Source organism: Sinocyclocheilus rhinocerous, unplaced genomic scaffold, assembly GCF_001515625.1.
Source record: "Sinocyclocheilus rhinocerous isolate Xijiao unplaced genomic scaffold, SAMN03320098_v1.1 scaffold2812, whole genome shotgun sequence".
Taxonomy (NCBI): domain Eukaryota; kingdom Metazoa; phylum Chordata; class Actinopteri; order Cypriniformes; family Cyprinidae; genus Sinocyclocheilus; species Sinocyclocheilus rhinocerous.
In genome coordinates, this window is record NW_015629503.1 from 38,895 (window position 1) to 58,253 (window position 19,359).

General features: G+C 34.8%; 3 protein-coding genes and 1 pseudogene across 3 annotated transcripts in view; 1 reads left to right on the top strand and 3 right to left on the bottom strand.

Moving 5' to 3' along the window:
• Positions 1 to 5,500, bottom strand: part of LOC107738946 (protein eva-1 homolog B-like) — a 19,166-nt gene extending 13,666 nt beyond the window's left edge. Inside the window, exon 1 of the mRNA XM_016550870.1 lies at positions 5,486 to 5,500. The gene's annotated coding sequence lies outside the window, so the exon portion shown is untranslated. The remainder of the gene's footprint in view (positions 1 to 5,485) is intronic.
• On the bottom strand, positions 1,739 to 2,944 carry LOC107738947 (U7 snRNA-associated Sm-like protein LSm10). The gene is made up of 2 exons (XM_016550871.1): positions 2,926 to 2,944; positions 1,739 to 2,044 (listed from the first exon to the last, which is right to left on the bottom strand). Exon 2 carries the CDS (start codon positions 2,036 to 2,038, stop codon positions 1,739 to 1,741), a length of 300 nt encoding a protein of 99 aa, XP_016406357.1. The 5' UTR covers positions 2,039 to 2,044; positions 2,926 to 2,944.
• Positions 3,898 to 10,106, bottom strand: LOC107738944 (protein OSCP1-like; annotated as a pseudogene).
• Positions 10,107 to 15,148: 5,042 nt separating this feature from the next.
• Positions 15,149 to 19,359, top strand: part of LOC107738948 (ribonuclease ZC3H12A-like) — a 16,818-nt gene continuing 12,607 nt past the window's right edge. The window contains exons 1-2 of the mRNA XM_016550872.1: positions 15,149 to 15,241; positions 16,045 to 16,615. Coding sequence (XP_016406358.1) covers positions 16,080 to 16,615 — 536 coding nt within the window. The 5' untranslated portion in view covers positions 15,149 to 15,241; positions 16,045 to 16,079. The remainder of the gene's footprint in view (positions 15,242 to 16,044; positions 16,616 to 19,359) is intronic.

Here is a 19,359-nt window from a genome sequence, read left to right on the forward strand (position 1 = left end):
GATCAGCTCTAGGCATGACGAAGCGGATATCGTCCTCTTTTGGAAGGCCAAACAAAGTAGTTTCGCTTTCACAACGAAGCACACAGCGTCTTCAGGACATGGCGGCGGCAGCAACAATACTACAGCGAGAATAAAAGTTACTCCTTCTTTCTTTGTGTGAACATTTGGGCGGTGTTATGCAAATCTTCCCAGATCGTGACGTAGGTTTGTTGGGGGCGTGTTAGAACGAGCCGTTTTAGGTAGGCGTGGCTGACTCTTAACTTTTATGAAGAATATCTCTTTGGATTTGAGACTTTAGTCTTTGCAACTTTACAGATCTTCTTTATGCACCAAGAGCTTGTAACACTCCAAAGATAAAGGAAAAATTGAAATCGCGTCATATGACCCCTTTAAAAACATTTGACATATTACATATCATTCAGTGTCTATTTCAATTCGCAGCAGCTTTTTCCACATAGTCTAACGCTCTTTTCACATAGGCTAATTAAATGTTCTCTAATCCAACCTGTTACATTTCATTTCATTAGAGTAATAAAATGAACTACTGACTTGTACTCAGTCGACAGCAAGAAGGCAGAGGCTCGCAAAAAGTGGGGAGAACCTGCACCAGCACCACTGAAGAGGAGATGATCAATTATTGGAAGAATTTTAAAATCCAAAAGGAAAAAAAAACTGTTGCTTTTGTATTTGTAGGAAATAAAGATGACCAAATAAATTGTGAATAATTTGTTTATTTAACAGCTGTGGTGGTGGTTACGGCTTATATCTCGTACTACCCTTTCATCTTGGCATTCTTCCATTCCATGCAGTAATCCAATTCATTTTCAAGGTGCGATGATGGAAATATGCGTGTCATCAATGCATCCAACCACACTGGAAATCCTGAAGAAAATTCTAATTATTGGGTTACTTCCAGAGGTCGCAGCAAGATGTTATCAAGTGAACTTCATTTATCAGATATATACTTCATTTATACACCACTGACCTACAGTCCAGTGATAGCCTACTCCTCTTTGACAGATTTGTGCCCAGAAAAAAATTCTCAGAATGAGTGTGAGAGCGATGCACACTTTCCTTATCGGTCTGCATACAACGGCCTTAATAATGTGCTCTGCATCTCCGCTGTTTTAAAGAAAACTACCATTTAAAATGGTACCACTCAAATAAATATGCATGTGTGGATATGGCAACAAAAAAAAACTCCCTACGAATTTGTGCAGCCTCCTCTTCTACAGGATCCTGTATAAAAGGAGATGCCATTTTTGTCACTTTGACCGTGTCTGCATGATGAACATATGCGCAATGAATAAATGTACCTGCACTGCAAAAAATGCTTTTCTTACTTAGAAGTTGTCTTCTTGTTTCCAGTCGAAATATCTAAAGATTCTTAAATCAAGATGCATTTTCTACAAAAAAACAAAAACAAATGACATACGGTATTTACAGTAGTCTTGTTTCCATGGGGAAAAATTGTTTAAGTGCATTTTTCTTATTTTGCAAATGATCTGCCAGTGGGGTAAGACATTAAATTAATCGTGTTTCCGTTTGCATTAAGATTATTTTTCTTACCCTATATGGCAGACAATTTTACATGTTTTACGTTAAATGCACTTAAAGGGGTCATAGGATGCTACATGCACTTTTACAAGTTGTTTGAACTGAAATGTGTGTTGGCAGTGTGTGTACACAACCACCCTATAATGATAAAAATCCACCCAGTGTTTTTTTTTTAATCTGGTTATGCAAGTTGGGTCTCTATTGTCTCTATAATGTTCATGTGGTCTGGGATGTGGACATAACGCACGTTTCGGCCCGTGATGAACAAGTCGTCCATACTGGACACGCGTCCACGTCTGTCCCTGTACAGAACCTTCTCCAGCCGGATGTTCATGAAAGCGTCCACGTTAATAACACGTCCCCTCGCCGTGCTCTCGTCTCGCAGGTCAACGGTGGTCACCTGGCCATGCAGACCCTGCAGGAGAATCACCAGACTGTTCTCGGCGATGGTGCGCTCACGAATGGAATGGCTCACGTCCATGTTCACCTGTGCACAGAGACGTCATTAACAATCAGACAAAGTCATCTGTCTTTCAGTGTGAGTAATTTAAGAACCACTTTCTTTATAATTTATTTCTTTTTATGACACCAAAGAAGACGAAAAGCACACCAGTGATTCTCTGCCAATTCATTTTAAAAAGGTAGCCCCAAATAAATGTATGATTTGTATTACAACTTGAGCTACACGCTCAACATTTCTATTTAAATGTTTTTGAGCATGTGCATACTTACATATAAATAATGATAATTACAGGTTTCTGAGAGGCTCTGCTGAAAGACAAACCGCACATTGCATGGAAAATATGCAAATTAGGTTTGTTGTCTAACAAGGTGAAATCCAGAATGAAAAGTAATAATGTCAGTAAAAATGAACTTTTAGCCACACAAAAATTCACTTTTTAAAATCTTATATAACAAAATATCAAACAAAGTATTTAAAGACATTTTAAGCACAAAAACTTAAGTAACACAAACATACGATTAGCCTACATTTCATATATACCGGGTATGTATTTTAACCTAATATATTTTAAAAATAAGTAAAAAATATAATATTATTTAATAATATTTAAAATAAACACAATATTATTTTTGTTTTGTTTTTTAAATTATATATATATATATATATATAAAATGTGTGTGTGTGCTACTAAGTTTTTTTTTGATGATCTGTTTCCAGTAACAATGCATAGTTTGGCTGTAGTACTGAAATAGTAGCTTGTTGCAATGACTACCTTAATACATGCTTAAAAAATACTAGTATCGAATGAAGTACTATTTAACGAATAGTTACTAGTGATCACTGAAAACGATATAGTCACGAATCACGATAGACGTTTGGAATATTAAGCTTTCCTGCAACTTTACCTTTAACGTCCTTACTGAGGCATGTTACAATCACATATGCAACTTACAGTAAAAACATTCATTTTATTACCTTACTTTGTGTTGTCTAACATGCTCAAAGCATGTTTACATCCTAGTTTCGAGCGCCGCGCTTCGTCGCAGAGTAGAGCGACGTCTTCTTCTTCTTCTTTTCAGTTTAACGGCGGTTGGCATCCACCTTATTGGTGCATTACCGCCCCCTTCTGTGCCGGAGTGAGTGACGTCATCAAGACGTACCGGGCTGAAATCGCACGCGCTCCCAATATCGTAGCAGGGTTGCTCCTCAAAACTAAACATGCAAAAATACCAAACTACTCGTGCTTTAACTGCCTAATTATTTGTATAAAATATTTTTTCTTCCCCCACACCCTTACTTGTGTTATGCGCTTAAATTTTAGATTTTTATGTTAAAACAATATTGTACACAGTATCTATACATAAAAAAGTACTTTGTTAACAGTTTTGACAACTTTGAAAACATAATATAGAGAATGTCAATAAATAAATCGATAAATAAAAAATAAAACAATTGAAAAATAAATCTAACCCATGTAAACTTACACCAACCTGACATGTATAAATTATATTGAAGGTTATATTGTTGACACTTGTCTAAATGTATGTTGGTTTTCTGTCAGCAGAATGAAACACCGCCTAGATATGTCAATCAAGATGTCAATCAAATAGGACATATTAAACTTAGACATTATAGACACAATGTGCTTTTTTATGAAGAAGACAAACTCAGATTTTTCAGTTTTCAACATTTTTCAACCGGTTTAAAGTTTAAAGCTTCACATCATGTACGAAATCATAAACACAACCCGTTACAGTGCGCTTCCAGCTTGTTCTTAATCATGTTTTTCATGTTTTTGTATAAATGCCAGGCATTTCCAAATCTACCATATTTTTCTGTAACATTTCAGACCTACCACATGTTTCCTGACTCACAATCTACAGCTCATCCATCATGGCCAGCAAGTCATCCCCCTTGTTCCCGGGTCCCTCTGTTGGGCTTCCCCCTTCATCAAATTCTCCCGCTATGCGTGCCAGCTCAGCAGGCACGTGCACAGGTAGGGCTCAGCCTGTGCAGAGCACATGCCCTTTTTGCCCTCGGGGAGCACATGCCCCTCAAAAGGTCTGTGCACGGCCCTGCAGCTCAGTACTGGCCAGCTGATCCTGAGAATATCAAGGTAAACATTTTTAAAAAAGTTATTTATATTGAGCCATTTACTGAAGCTTAGAGTTTGGTATTAATAAATAAGGAGTAAACTTATGACTGGGTCACTAATATAAAAAAAAAAGAAAGAAAAAAAAAGATGTATCGATGTGGTTTGGGATTACCACAAATTCAGTATGCACATATTAAAGTAATTATTTAGGGCACCTAACACTAAAAGATTATTGCAAACTCATAAAACATTCCTGAATTAACAGGAACAAATGTGTGGTTGCTACTTTCGGTGTTAACTTCCTGGTAACTTACATTTGAATGAAAATAAAATCATATGCCAAAAAGCTCTTAAATTAAACTCACCCTGGAGCAATGCTGGTGTTTCTTAGTAAATGATAGTAGGTTTTACTAGTAGCATAGGACATTCCCAGCCCTGGGCAACAAACTAAAGTAAGACAAGGACATGAGCAGATTTGTAAATTGCATGACACAGCACCTGTGTGGCTTATATGTTTATGACTCTAGATGATTGATGCTCCGTTCCTTCTGAAATTCCACTGAAAAACATTTTGAGAGATTTGGTTATTTATTACAGTAATACATATTTTTACCTGTGATTTTCAATCAAGCCTTCTGTAAAATAAAATAATTAATCTGACAAATTTTGTTATTGATGTCTTTATTCTTTTTAAGACATGCAAATTTTGTTTTATACACTAGATTGTAGGTAAATATCTATGGAATAAAATCGCTGTCAAAAATAATCGTACGTAATTCAAAGCATTTGTGTGTCATTTTAATTTACTCGTGCGTAATTTAATCCACCTCACCCAGCACTCTTTTTGTTTTCTTATAAAATACCCTGTTACTATTTCCCTGTGAGAAACCACTGTCCTAATGAATCAAACTGAATTGCAAACAATTTCAGACCTTTATGAAATCTGGCATCACTAGTTCTGATTCTAAACAGCCGATAGAAAAAAACACATGACTATATTGCTGAAATATATCATACAAATTATTCTCAGGTCGGTATATGGTAATTCATATTCACATATAAAGATTTACCAATATTGAGGCTCGTGCCTCAGAAAAGAAATATCTAGCAACACCCCATATTGTGTGTATGTTTATGTCATTTTTGTAATAGTTGTTGTATTTTATTTTTTTTGTATGTATGCCTCTGTAGTTTTTATACATTTTATTTTAGTTTTAGTTGGAGTTATTTCAGTACATCAAGTTAAACTAAATTGAAATGAGAAACACTGCCTTGGCAACTAGCTGAAATAAAATTAGTTTAAGTTTTTTTTAACATTTAAGTTAAAGTTTATGTCAAGTAACATTTTGGATTTAGTTAACTATAATAACTCTCTCTCTCTCTCTCTCCCTCTCTCTCTATATATATATAACTATAAGATTATAATAATAATAATATATAAGAACTATAAGAACAATTTGGATTTAGTTAACTATAATAACTCATATATATATATATATATATATATATATAGAGAGAGAGAGAGATACTTAAATATTTTATATTATATAATATATAATGTTTTATATTATATATTCTTTTATATTTTGCATTTATATATTTATATATAAGCTACAAAAAGTATAAAAAAGCAACATAAAAACACCACAGAAAATCAAGCACGCCTTCAGGGATGTGTGTGGCTTTTGGCAGGATTATGTCTGGATTAGTAATGCTTACATGCCCTCATCCTCCTGGTCTAAGGCTAACAGGTTCACTTTGAAACCAGGGTCCACATTCGAGAGTTTCTGCACCTCCATTCCGCCCATCAGTTTAGCGAGCAGGTTGAGCTCCTCTGTGGCCAGAGGATTGGGCGTTGTGTCTGCCTGTCCACAACATGTTCAGATTTTCACACAAAAACACAATGACATTCAGAGAACACGGATTTGCAAAGATAAAATTTCTATAAATCTACATGTTACCAATATAATAGTATTATATTATATAGTATAATAATAGTATTAGACTTAAGCCTGATTTGTTTTTTTTTCCTCAACATGAGCTGTACTTTTGGAATCTTGCATGATGCCTGCAGTAAGGGTGTACCTGCTTTGGTTTCCTTGTGCTGTTAGAGGTGGTTGATGGATCCATGTCTTCAGGTGAAGGTGTGCTGTACCTGTACAGATGTCAACAGAGATTCATATATATACAGTATATATACATATATATATATATATATATATACTGTATATACACACACATACAAACACACACACACACACACACACACACTACACTCATACGTTTGTGGTCAGTATGATTTTTTTATAATGTTTTTGAAAGAAGTCTCTTATACTCACAAAGCCTGCATTTCTTTGATTGGAAAAATACAGTAAAACAGTAATATTCTTAAATACTATTACAATTGAAAATAATTGTTCTCCATTTTAATACATTTTAAAATTTATGCTAAATTTAATAGAAATAATAATCGGTTGTAACAATGTAAAAGTCTTTTCTGTAACTTGATTAATTTAATGCATCCTTGCTGAATATAACTATATTTATATTAAATAATTATCTCTTTAAATAACATGGTTAATTTATTTTTATATTACATTTTAAATATTCTTAAATATATAATACAATATATTTACTACATTCTATTTACATATGTTTACAGTATTGGAATTTAAAAAAGCAGTTATAATTTTTAACTATTAATTTTGATAATTACATGTTGGTGCCCAAAAGTGTGACCCTGTCCCCAGAGAGGTCAAATGAGCCCTGGTGTACAGCACTTGTGTAGCTTCCTCCACTGGGAAACCTTGTTCTCCTCACCTCTCGGCCTTTAGCATTAAACCACCTGTGAGACGAGAATGTTTAAAGGAATTCTGAAGGAAGTGGGAAGGAAGGAAGGAAGTGAAGGAAGTTTGCATATGGGTGTGTATGACTGTACCAATGTGATCTTATTTTCATGAAACCTCTGTGTTTCCCAGTGAAAAGCTACTGATGAAGAACTCACTATAAGGATCCTGCCTGTGACCTCTGACCTTCATCTGCATTACCTGATTAAACCAGCCATTTGGGTTCTGGATTTTTTCTTTCAAGAAAATCGAGACCTGATGAAAGAACATATCACAACATCTCAGTAAGTGTCACTACGACCGCATGACAGAATGCCTACGCTTGAATGTTCTTACAAAAAAACGTCATGACTCAGTGATGCTTTGCATACAACTGTATGATCTGGCAGCGATCCATTTCAAACGCTGATGACAATAAGCTTTCATAAACAATCTGCTCGCCCTGATTTGCATATCTTGAAAGAGAACCAGCAGCATATGTCGGATGAGTTGAAACTCACCATCAGATAAGGGTGTGTATACCTTAGAAAGAGGTGCTTTTTAAATTTGGCAAGTGTGCACTAGAAATAGCAATAACATTGGCACAGAAAAGCAACTTGATGTGCAATAGATTCTAGATAGAATTACTTCACGACTAGAAAACAGTTCTTAAGGAGATATAATTATATATTTTGGTAAGATTTACACCACATTTAGAAACTAGGAGAAAACTAGTTATTGGTGGGCGACAGTGGACTTTTACCTCAATAAGCTGCCTCTGGGCTTCACTGATCTGGTTAACTAGGCTGGGATTATCCTTAACCAGTTCCTTGATGGTGTCTGTGTGGTTGAAGGTGATAAGCAGTAAATCTTGTGGACGTGGACTCAGAACGATCTGATACTTAAAGGCCATAGCCATCAAATCGTACAGCTAAGACAACACAAACTTAAACAGGAAATTGGTAATAAATATAGATTGTGAAAATTTTTGTGCCACATAAGCTAAACCAATGTGCTACATGTGGTCTAAATTGACTGGTTTTATTCAAGTAAGAAATATTATTTAATATGACAGTGTAACTAACTGTCATTTTATCTGGGCTGGAGCAAGTAGAAATAGCACCGTTTTATAGTTGCATTACACATTGTAAAATGCTATTGGTTCATAGATCAATTAAATAATGCTAAAAAAAAAACAATTGTTTACTTGTAAGTACAATGTTTCGAAACACGAGAAATGCATTGTTGTGTTTAATGCGTTTTCTCGGATTTTTTTGTTTGTTTGTTTAAATAGAACTAGACTGAAAAAAAATAACATTTATGGTTCAATTCCATTCAACATCTTCCCAGCATGCACTGGAGCATAAAACTTAATATAGTTGCATTCTTTGTTTTATTTACATTGGCCTTTTTTTGTCACATTTATTATGTTGATCATGGCAGATGGAATAGTTGACCCAAATATTGAAATTTGCTGAAACTTTACTCACCCACAGACTATCCAAGATGTAGATGAGTTAATTTGTTCATTGGAACAGATTTGGAGATTTGGATGTGAGAGAACAACAGAGGAGGAAGCATTGTTTTGGATTATGGACTCGTATTGTTGTTGGCCCATAGCGACAGTTTAAAGTTAAAACAACTTACTGATACATTTTTTTCTTACAAACATGCAGCTTTTTACTTCACAAGACATTAATTGATTGTCTGGAATGGTGTGGATTACTTGTGGATTATTGTGACGTTTTTATCAGCTGTTTGGACTCTCATTCTGACGGCACCCATTCACTGCAGAGGATCCATTGGTGAGCAAGTGATGTAATGCTACATTTCTGTTCCGATGAACAAACAAACTGGATAGCCTGAGTGTGAACACATTTTCAGCAAATGTCCATTTTTGGATGAGCGATACATTAATGAATTTTGTCCTGATGCATACATGTACTATCAAAACCATCCGTTTTTAATACCTAAAGCACTTTGAGGTATTAAGTTTATTCTGAGTAAATCTTTCGGTAATAATGTATTTAATTACACTGGCACTATAAGAAAACTCAATGCAAAAAAAAAAAAAGGAATGTGATTCACAATTGTTTTTGCCTGGGGAGAGGATGAGTTCATACCTTATTCATGCTGGCCGGGTTTAGACGCATAATAGAGGCATGTGCTATCCGTGTCAAAACTGTCCGCAGGGATCGGTGGGAATACAGATCCTGCGGCCGCAAGAGCTCCCCTTGAAAAGCCTTATTGAACATAGTGCCCACTATATCATTCATTACTCTAGAAAGAGCATGAGAAAGATGAGTGAGAAAAAGAGGAACATAGAGGCAGCAGTCAAATCTTAAATATCACACAGAAAGAAATTAAGAAAAAAAAAAAAACAGAGAAAGAAGCTTCTGAAGTTTGCATTATGATTTTTGTACAGTAGTTAATTATGGGTTTGATTATGAAATAAAGACATTATATGAAGTGTGAATTTTTTTAATGACTTTTATTTTGGTATTGCCATGAAAAACGAATGTACCTCTTTTCCTGTCATCAACTGTCCAATGGCCTGCAACAGAGCAATTAACCTGCATTAAGGACACATTTCTGTTACATCTGAGCAAGTTCACTCAGTCTTAGGACAGGATGTAGTTTAGTGTAATTGAAAATTAGGCATGGTACATGAATCTGTCAGTTACACAAAGTACCTTCTGACAGCAGCTGTATTTGTATTATATTTGCATTATACATATATTTTAATTATATTTAAAGTGATAGATAGATAGATAGATAGATAGATGCTGATTCATGGTGCTGCTGATTATGTCAACGTTTTATTATTTGCTTTTATTTTTATTGTTTACATTTAACGAGTAGTTTTCTCCTTTTTCCACCAATTCATATTACACGTCTTTTATTGTCTGCACTTTTGTTTTTATTTTCGTAATACATTCATAAAACAAACAAAAACACGTGAAGGTAAAGGCCATTTTTATGCAATAGTTGTTGGCAGCTTACTAAAGCAGGATTCCGTTAGTTAGGCAGCTATTGTGACTATGGGGCTCGAAACTACTGTTGGTTACCTCTCTGAGTTTTATCATCGTTCTCATCCTGCGCTCGGAGGCGCTGATCCAGAACATAGATCATTTATGATGAGCAAAGCAAGAGTTCTTTGAGACATGATGAAAAGTGTTAGGCCTATTGTACGCTTTTATTAGGTTTTTGTTTTACTTTGCTTCTAGCGGGGCATTATGACGTCAAGTATAATTATTATCATTACAGACGCGCGCGGTGGATGGATTATACGTACTGTACTGGCATACATTCCATTGTATTATTAATTCATTCATTCATTCATAGCCTATCTTTCAGTTAATAATCTATTAATTAATTTTGGAGACAGCTGGTGTAATTGTCACACATTTTATTCTACTAAAAAGTAATTTATTGATGTTTTGATGTATTTATTTCCAGTTTATTGATTTTTTTCCCAGTTATGAAACCACATAGGCCTAACTGTAAAAGAGAAACATTCAAATATTTCAAATCAAATTTGTTTTGTCTAACTTTTTTGTTTTTTTAATAAATGTATAACATTTAAAATGTGTGACAACTTGCCCCAAGCTGACATGTAAAATACCCTGTTCCTGAAAACACAGCGTACCCTTTTAGTTAATATCTACCTTCCTCACATAGTATACAATGTCGTGTCATTATTTAAAAGGTGCCAAAATTCTATTAATGTAGGATATTCATTCGCTATTGCTCTTAAAAACTTTATAAAAGACAGATAGATGAATTTGATGATTTTCATATGCTATCTGTACACAGTGAATGAAAGCAAACTATTTCAGGGCTCATTTTACATGGACTGTTTAGGCAAATGTAGTCAAATGCTAGATAACTGCCTCAGTTAAAGATGTATAGTATATGACAGAAGGAAAGACTGCAAACATCACCGTTTTTTTTACTTCTTGAACTGTCTGATGCCAAGGTCAGAAAAATTCAGTGCAAACTAATTCTAAAAACATTCTTTATCTTCTACACATGATATTGCACGAGTAAGTATACTTATTTTTTGTTGTTGTTGTTGTTTGAAAATCATGATGTAACACATTCCTAAATATGAAATAATGTTTAGTGTGTTTATTTTGGCATGGTGGCAAAATGCAAATGACTTTTATAGGGAACTCTTGTACTTTAAACATGTAGAACTGTTGAAGTTTGGATTACTCAAGGTTTTACAGTTGATATTTGCTGTCAAGAGCATGAAACCAGCTTTTTATGATTGCTTTTTTGAAAATGTTTTACAATAGCAATATTCAATAATGTGACCAGTGATTTTAGCTCTTTTGAAATATTCATAGACTGATGTTCAAGATCAAATTACAGCCTAGACGATTATACGCTTTATGATGAACTCTTTTCACCTATATCAATTATTAATTTTTCAGAAGTGCTGCTGCAGAAGGAAATAAAAAATCATGGGAAACCTTCAGTACCTTTCTGTGTTTATATTGTAAGTTCCACTGTGGTGAGTATGCATATGGCAAACATGAAAACATTTAGACTGATTGATTCTTTGAGAAAAGTATATGAGTGCCATATATATATATATATATACACACACACACACACACACACGCAAGCTTAAATTTTTTTCTTTCTTCTTTTTTTACTTGCAGGGTGGCTATCTTTACGTGTGAGTGTAAAAAACATGTCAGCGTCTCTGAAGCTCTCAGTTCTAAGTATGTCAGCCACAAATGGATAAAGAAAATAGAAAATGACAGGCTTCTATCGGCTATATCAATCCCTGGAACACACCAAAGCAACAGATACTTAAAAACATCCAAACCAATGTTCCAAGCATGGGGACTGCACAACCAACTGGATGCAGGCGTGCGTTTTTTTGACTTGCACGTGTCCTCCGACAGCATCAAGTATGTTAAAACTGGAAGCGTCCAGGAATCAGAGACTCTTAATTATTTTTTGAAAACTATGTGGACGTTCCTTTTGAAACAGAAGAAAGAGATACTGTTGCTTAGAGTAACTCCAGATGAGGGTGCTGTTGCTCAAGTTACAAAATTGTTAAGTCGTGATAATTGGCCTGTGTGGAGAGACAAAGTGATTCCAACTTTGGGCCAGGTGAGAGGCAAGATAGTCTTGATTCAGAGTTCAACATTAGAATTAGGACTTCCTGTTCACATCACAGAACTGAATGCAGACATGGATACAAAAGAAACACAAATGAGAGAAAATATCAAGAAAGCTTCACAAAAGTGTGAGCAGGAGATGATGCTCACATACACTGTGGCCAACGGAGAATCAGAGCCACTAAAAATCGCAAAAACACTGAATAAACAAGTTGACAATTATCTTCTCAATCTTAAAGGAGACAAAAATAGACCACATTGTGTAGGTATAATTGCTATGGACTTCCCTGGTCCAAAAGTCATCCAAACAATCATCAATTTTAATGGCAAATTATGGGAGGGGACACATATTGTAGGTGACTCAGGTAGCAATGAAGATGTTGCCCTGCCTGATTCTGACATTTCTGAAAATGACGAGAAAGAAGAAGAAGAAACAGATGTATCATCTTCAGATGACCAACATGCTGCACAACAAGAAGAATCTCACGCTGCAGATGAGGAACATCATGCAGAAGGTGGAGAAACTTTAGAACAAGAAGAATCTCACGCTGCAGACGAGGAACATCATGCAGAAGGTGGAGAAACTTTAGAACAAGAAGAATCTCACGCTGCAGACGAGGAACATCATGCAGAAGGTGGAGAAACTTCAGCTCAAGAAGAAGAATCTCAATCTGCAGACGAGGAACATCATGCAGAAGGTCGAGAAACTTCAGCACAAGAAGAATCTCAATCCGCAGACGAGGAACATCATGCAGAAGGTGGAGAAACTTTAGAACAAGAAGAATCTCACGCTGCAGATGAGGAACATCATGCAGAAGGTGGAGAGACTTCAGCTCAAGAAGAAGAATCTCAATCCGCAGACAAGGAACATGATGCAGAAGGTGGAGAAACTTCAGCTCAAGAAGAAGAATCTCACGCTGCAGACGAGGAACATCATGCAGAAGGTGGAGAAACTTCAGCTCAAGAAGAAGAATCTCAATCCGCAGACAAGGAACATGATGCAGAAGGTGGAGAAACTTCAGCTCAAGAAGAAGAATCTCACGCTGCAGACGAGGAACATCATGCAGAAGGTGGAGAGACTTCAGCTCAAGAAGAAGAATCTCAATCCGCAGACGAGGAACATCATGCGGAAGGTGGAGAAACTTCAGCTCAAGAAGAAGAATCTCATGCTGCAGACGAGGAACATCATGCAGAAGGTGGAGAAACTTCAACTCAAGAAGAAGAATCTCACGCTGCAGACGAGGAACATCATGCAGAAGGTGGAGGAACTTCAGCTCAAGAAGAAGAATCTCAATCCGCAGACGAGGAACATCATGCCCAAGGTGACCAACATCCCAGAAAAAAGATTATTAAAAAGGTAAATTGCCACAAAATTCACCCAAGACCCCGACCATCTCCTTTACTTTAATCATGGAAACATTATTAGTGGAGTCTCTTTATAGAATAAACAGTTACCACTTAAATATAAAATAGTTTTACGTTTTAATCTCTATGAATTACAACAATTGTATAAGCAGCACTCAAACACATCCTGTCAGTCAAATAAAACATACAAACATACAATACATCACAGTATTTTGTCATTCATTATTTGCATGTCAAGTAGAAAAATATTCAAGCAAGAAGGCAACCTTCTCATTTAGAGTTAAAAGGGGATCAGGCCTTTGCTGTTGCGGGGCCGAAGCTCTGGAATAGTCTTCCTCGGGAACTTAGAGAAGTCTCATCTTTGAATGTTTTTAAAGTTGAAGTCAAAAACTACTTCTTGTCTTTAACCTTTGAGAGGGTGGGCTAGTCTTTGTTGTTAGTAGAACCTGTGTTGTTTTAAGTCGTGTGTTTTAATGAAGTGTTTTTTTTTTTTTTTTGTTTGTACAGCCCTTTGGTCTGCCGGTGCAGTTGTAAAGTGCTCTATAAATAAAGTGAATGAATGAATGAACCTAGGTGAGGGGAGTCTAGTTGCAATCTATGCAACTAACTGTGGTCTGACTCTTTCTGGTTCTTTTAGGGGTTTCCCTTTTTTGCAAACCACAAAAGAAATGACTTTTAACATTTACCAAAATGTTGATGATTCTGTCATTGTTGTTCTCTTAACATTTGCATTTCTTTATCCCAAGATAACATCAACCAAATGTGATAGTGTGAAAATATGTGGCTGTCTGTGAGGAACTAATAACCTGGAGTAATAGTGAGAATTTAAAAAAAGCACCAAGATTATACCCTCACTTCTCACTGTCGTATGCTGTTTCGGGGGAATTGAAATTTACAAATGTAGAACGTGAATTAATGTTTGCTCAATAACTTTTTGCCTATTTTAGTTTATTTGAAGAAACTAATTATTAGACCAATTTGTTGTGTTGTTTAAAAGCAATAAATCTATAAATAAGTTAATTATTATTGTTGTTGTTATTGTTATTATTATTTTATGAATTTAAAAGTATCACACAAAATAATAAAACCTTTGTGTTAAAATCACAGACTACTTACTTGGTCAGTTCTTTGTATGATCTTAAGTTCATCAAAGACCTTTATCTTCTTATAAAGAATTGTTACTAAAATAAATTAAAGTAGTTCTCGATGTTTCATTAGGGTATAGTTTCTTCAGATCAGTGTATTGGCTTGTGGTTTCTGGGTTTTCTAGGAAATAAAAAGTGGAACTTAAAGTTCTCATATGACCTCAGTTCTCATATGATGTGTAAAACTTGATTCTAACGGAAAATTTATTTTTAAACGAAGGCAGCCAGTAGGTACATTATAATAAATGAAACAAAGAACAAAAAAGTCACTTTATAGAAATAAAGTGAAGCTAAATAAAAACACAAAAATGTTTACAAATATTACAACATTTTACAACTTCTTGTTTTTAAAGTTAGTTTCTTTTTAGATAACGTCTGCCTTTTAAAGCAAAGTCTTTTATTATAGATTATTATTCTTAATAGAGGAAGAAGAGAAATAAATCGACTGTACTGTATGGTAAAAGCCGAAGGCCCCCGTGACGTCAGCACACGACTTACTTCCTGGTTCTGCGTTTCTAACATAAAGGCGTGTCGATTCTCTCCGGTATTTTGCTGCTTTGGGTTCAACCGGAACGAAGCTTACGTACTTACGTACTTAACTTTTTTACAAGAAGACAGCAGCTCGAAACACAAAGAGAACTGATCAAGTAAAGGTACGTAAAACTTTTATTTTGCTTGTAACTTTTCCAACTTCTATATTTGTATATATAAATACACTTTGCGATAGTTTCTGTATATTGACATTTCTAATAGTTGACATAGACATTTGTGATAGTAAACCGTTTAATAGCTACTAATACTGTGATCTTATGTAGAAATAAACTTTAAAATATTGGTAAACAAAGCGGTGAGCTTAAGTAAAGGGTCAGAGTGCGTCCATGTGTTGGAATGCGGGTAGGCTACGCGCCGCAAATAAAGAGAGTGGAAACAATGAAATAATGTGATGTCGCTGTTATAGTGTCAATATTTCATAACCTAAAATGACAGTGAGTAATGAGACCTGCTCATTGTAAAATTAGGCAGTGAAGCCTGAAGTTTCACGTATGAAAAATACGTTTCCTGTGCAGTTGATTTTATAGCTTGTTTATAGATGATTGCGATTCGATACATATTTATTATTTTTATGTATTTATATATATTATACGTTTGAATATAAATGCAAACTCATGTTTAAGTTATGTATTTTTATAGATTTAATTCATTTAAATAAAATATGATTTATTGAAAAAATGATTTATTGAATGGTAATTAGTTATAGTCATTGTAATTGGTTTAAAATTAATAATTAAATATATATTTTTAAATATTAATCAGATTGCCACATAGTGTAACTCCATTGCCATGTGGCATTTAGATACTAGATATATTGTAATGTTATCTGAGGCTATAAATAAATATCTTAATTAGCTATGAATGCTTTGTTTATCATATCTATTATTACACATTCACTAAACAGGTGTGACAGACAAGGAGGTTTTTCCGGAAGAAGAGATGAGTGCTGAAATCAGCACCATCCCCTCGTTACACTTGTATTTGGATTCCTTTTGGTCATCCAGTGTAGAATCCCACAGCTCTGACGTAAACACCACCAACGCATGGGTAACAGCACCCACATCTTCGTACAACCCAACCGTTTCCAGCAGCATTAGAATGGACCCGGCCCAGTCCAGCCCGACTCCAGATGAATTCTCAGAACTAAGCTCTGAGTTTCAGGCCCAGCTCGACCTGTTCCTCAAGCTGGGGTTTTCCCAAATGCAGGTCCGTGCCGCTTTCTTGAAACTCGGCCTCAACGCAGACACCAACAGGGTTTTGGGTGAGCTGATACAGGCTGCTGGGGAGTCAGAGGAGAGAGAGGAACCGACAGCCTCCCCGGTGCTGGTTTCACGTGGGGATGCTTCCTGTAAGGTCCGAAGCACCCAGAATTACAGTCATAATGCTCCGGCAGTGTCAAGCACTTCAGAAGAGCTGGTAGAGGATGAGGACGCACTCAGACCAATAGTTATTGATGGGTCCAACGTAGCCATGAGGTGAGTTTACTGTAAACATGACATGCAATAAGCCAGTGTTTACACTTATCACTTTGATAGTGCTATTGAAGTGATTTACATGAAATTTAAAAGTGATATTATATTTATGTTGACCTTTTCGTTTTGTGTCAAATGTTTAACAGGACAGTTTAAATTTAAAAAAATCACAAGATAACACTTTTTATATAAGTAAAAATGAAAATAAACATTTAATTTGGAATTATTAGGATTTTTTAAATGTTTTTGAAAGAAATCTCTTATGCTGCTGAAAATTCAACTTTGCTATTGCATGAATAAATAGTTTTAAAATATATTAAAATAGAAAACCGTTATTTTAAAGTGCATAAATATTTCACAAAATTACAGTTTTTACTGTATTTTATTCAGATAAAATGCAGGTTTGGTGAGCATAAGAACCTTCTTTCAAAAACATAAAAAAAAACGTACAATTCCATTTAATAAGACAATTTTTATCTATATTAAACCTGAAGTGTGCAATTTTGTGCCGTAAGCAACACAAAATGGAATATCAAAAATGGTTGAGCAGTTTTTCGTTTTGTGTCAAATGTTTAACAGGACAGTTTAAATTTTAAAAAATCACAAGATAACACTTTTTATATAAGTAAAAATGAAAATAAACATTTAATTTGGAATTATTAGGATTTTTAAAATGTTTTTGAAAGAAATCTCTTATGCTGCTGAAAATTCAACTTTGCTATTGCATGAATAAATAGTTTTAAAATATATTAAAATAGAAAACCGTTATTTTAAAGTGCATAAATATTTCACAAAATTACAGTTTTTACTGTATTTTATTCAGATAAAATGCAGGTTTGGTGAGCATAAGAACCTTCTTTCAAAAACATAAAAAAAAACGTACAATTCCATTTAATAAGACAATTTTTATCTATATTAAACCTGAAGTGTGCAATTTTGTGCCGTAAGCAACACAAAATGGAATATCAAAAATGGTTGAGCAGTTTGTTGCTGTGTTGGGCTAATGTTTTTAAGTAACGTTTTAATGTGTTTAACACTTTTTGCCTTAAATTATATTTGACTATAGTTATAGTTGCAAATAATTATGATAATAAAACAATTAAGGAATATTCATATGGCTAAGTATGTTTGTTTACTGTAAGATAGATGAATAGAGTTTTAAAATTGAGACTTTCTATGTTTAAGGAACAGCATCGCCAAAATGTAAACCTTTTAAATTTAAAAGAAAGCTTTAGAAGGCTTTCAGTAATTGTGTCATAGTTGAGGGCTGATAAAACCCAGTATTTCCTCATACATTTCAAGAAAATGTGCAAATCAGGTCCATTTCCTTCTCTTTCTTTTTTCTTTTTTTTTTCTGAAAACAGAGATGGATTTGTGTTTATGTAAAGGTGTACAAGTCGACAGAATATCGTGGTTTTCATGTTACTTAAAAACAGATGAATACAATTGCCTGTTCATTGGACAGACTGGATGGCACTCAACTTTTGTTATTTTATTATTTTTTGACAATATTTGGCCGAGATACAACTATTTGAAAATCTGGAATCTGAGGGTGCAAAAAAAAAATCAAAATATTGATAAAATCGCCTTTAAAGTTGATTGATAGGCAGATATTTTTGTTTGATGAATTTCACAGCACCTACATGTTTAATGACCTTTTAAATCCATCCCTTTGTATTTTCACCTGCATTTGCAAGTGGAGTCCAGATTTGCCCCTGCAGGCTCCTGCATCTGTCATCACCCCAGTATGCAAATAATCTTATATGCAAATCAGTGTCCCCTCCCTTCCCTCTTATTATCCTGAAGGAGAATGTCTGTGAAAAGAACGCTTTGTAACAGAACAGGCTCAACAGCATTGCAACACAGTGTCTGATTGGAGCTCACCTTTGCTATTTTTGTGCCTATAAATCAGACTCTTTTTAATTACCTCATAGAACAGAGAGTTTTCACATGCCCAATTCTGTTTATTTCAGGGAGTATTAAAAGATTCTGGCTTGGATTTGAACTAAAATGGACTTGTTCATCTAATTCTATCGATTTTTAACTCCTGTGCTGTGCTGAAAAACCTTTACCTCATTTTGTGTTCCCTGTCAAAAATGACCAGCCTGTTAAAAATTGCTCGTAAATCTCTCATTATGCTAACTTATCACCAAATCTTCGATTCAGTCTTTTTGTCAACTTGATCATAGGCCTCATTGATTTGAGCTTATGCACCTCATTTTTTGAGTGAAAAAATAAAACATATATTTTGTGTATAAGTTTGGCAATGTTCAGTGGGATTTATATACTTTTATAATCAAAATTCAAATGTCAAATTGAACACAACATGAGGGGTTAAACAAATAAATCTTGCACAACTTTTAAAAAAATCTATTTAAAAAAATTGCATCTGTTTGTCACTAGAGATGTAAATCAGTATATCAGTAATGGTGCTGTATTTAGATGCATTTTATTTTGTGAGTTCACGGGAATGTATATCACTGCACGTTGTTGCCTATGACCAAGAAAGGAGGATAACAACTTTCACTGTAATGAACTTAAACATATTTAACAGGAAGTAACCTGATATCTTAAAGGGATAGTTCACCCAAAAATGAAAATTTGATGTTTATCTGCTTACCCCCAGGGCATCCAATATGTAGGTGACTTTGTTTCTTGAGTAGAACACAAACGAATATTTTTAACACAAACTGTTGCAGTCTGTCAGTCTTATAATGCAAGTGGATGGGAATCACGGCTTTGAGAGT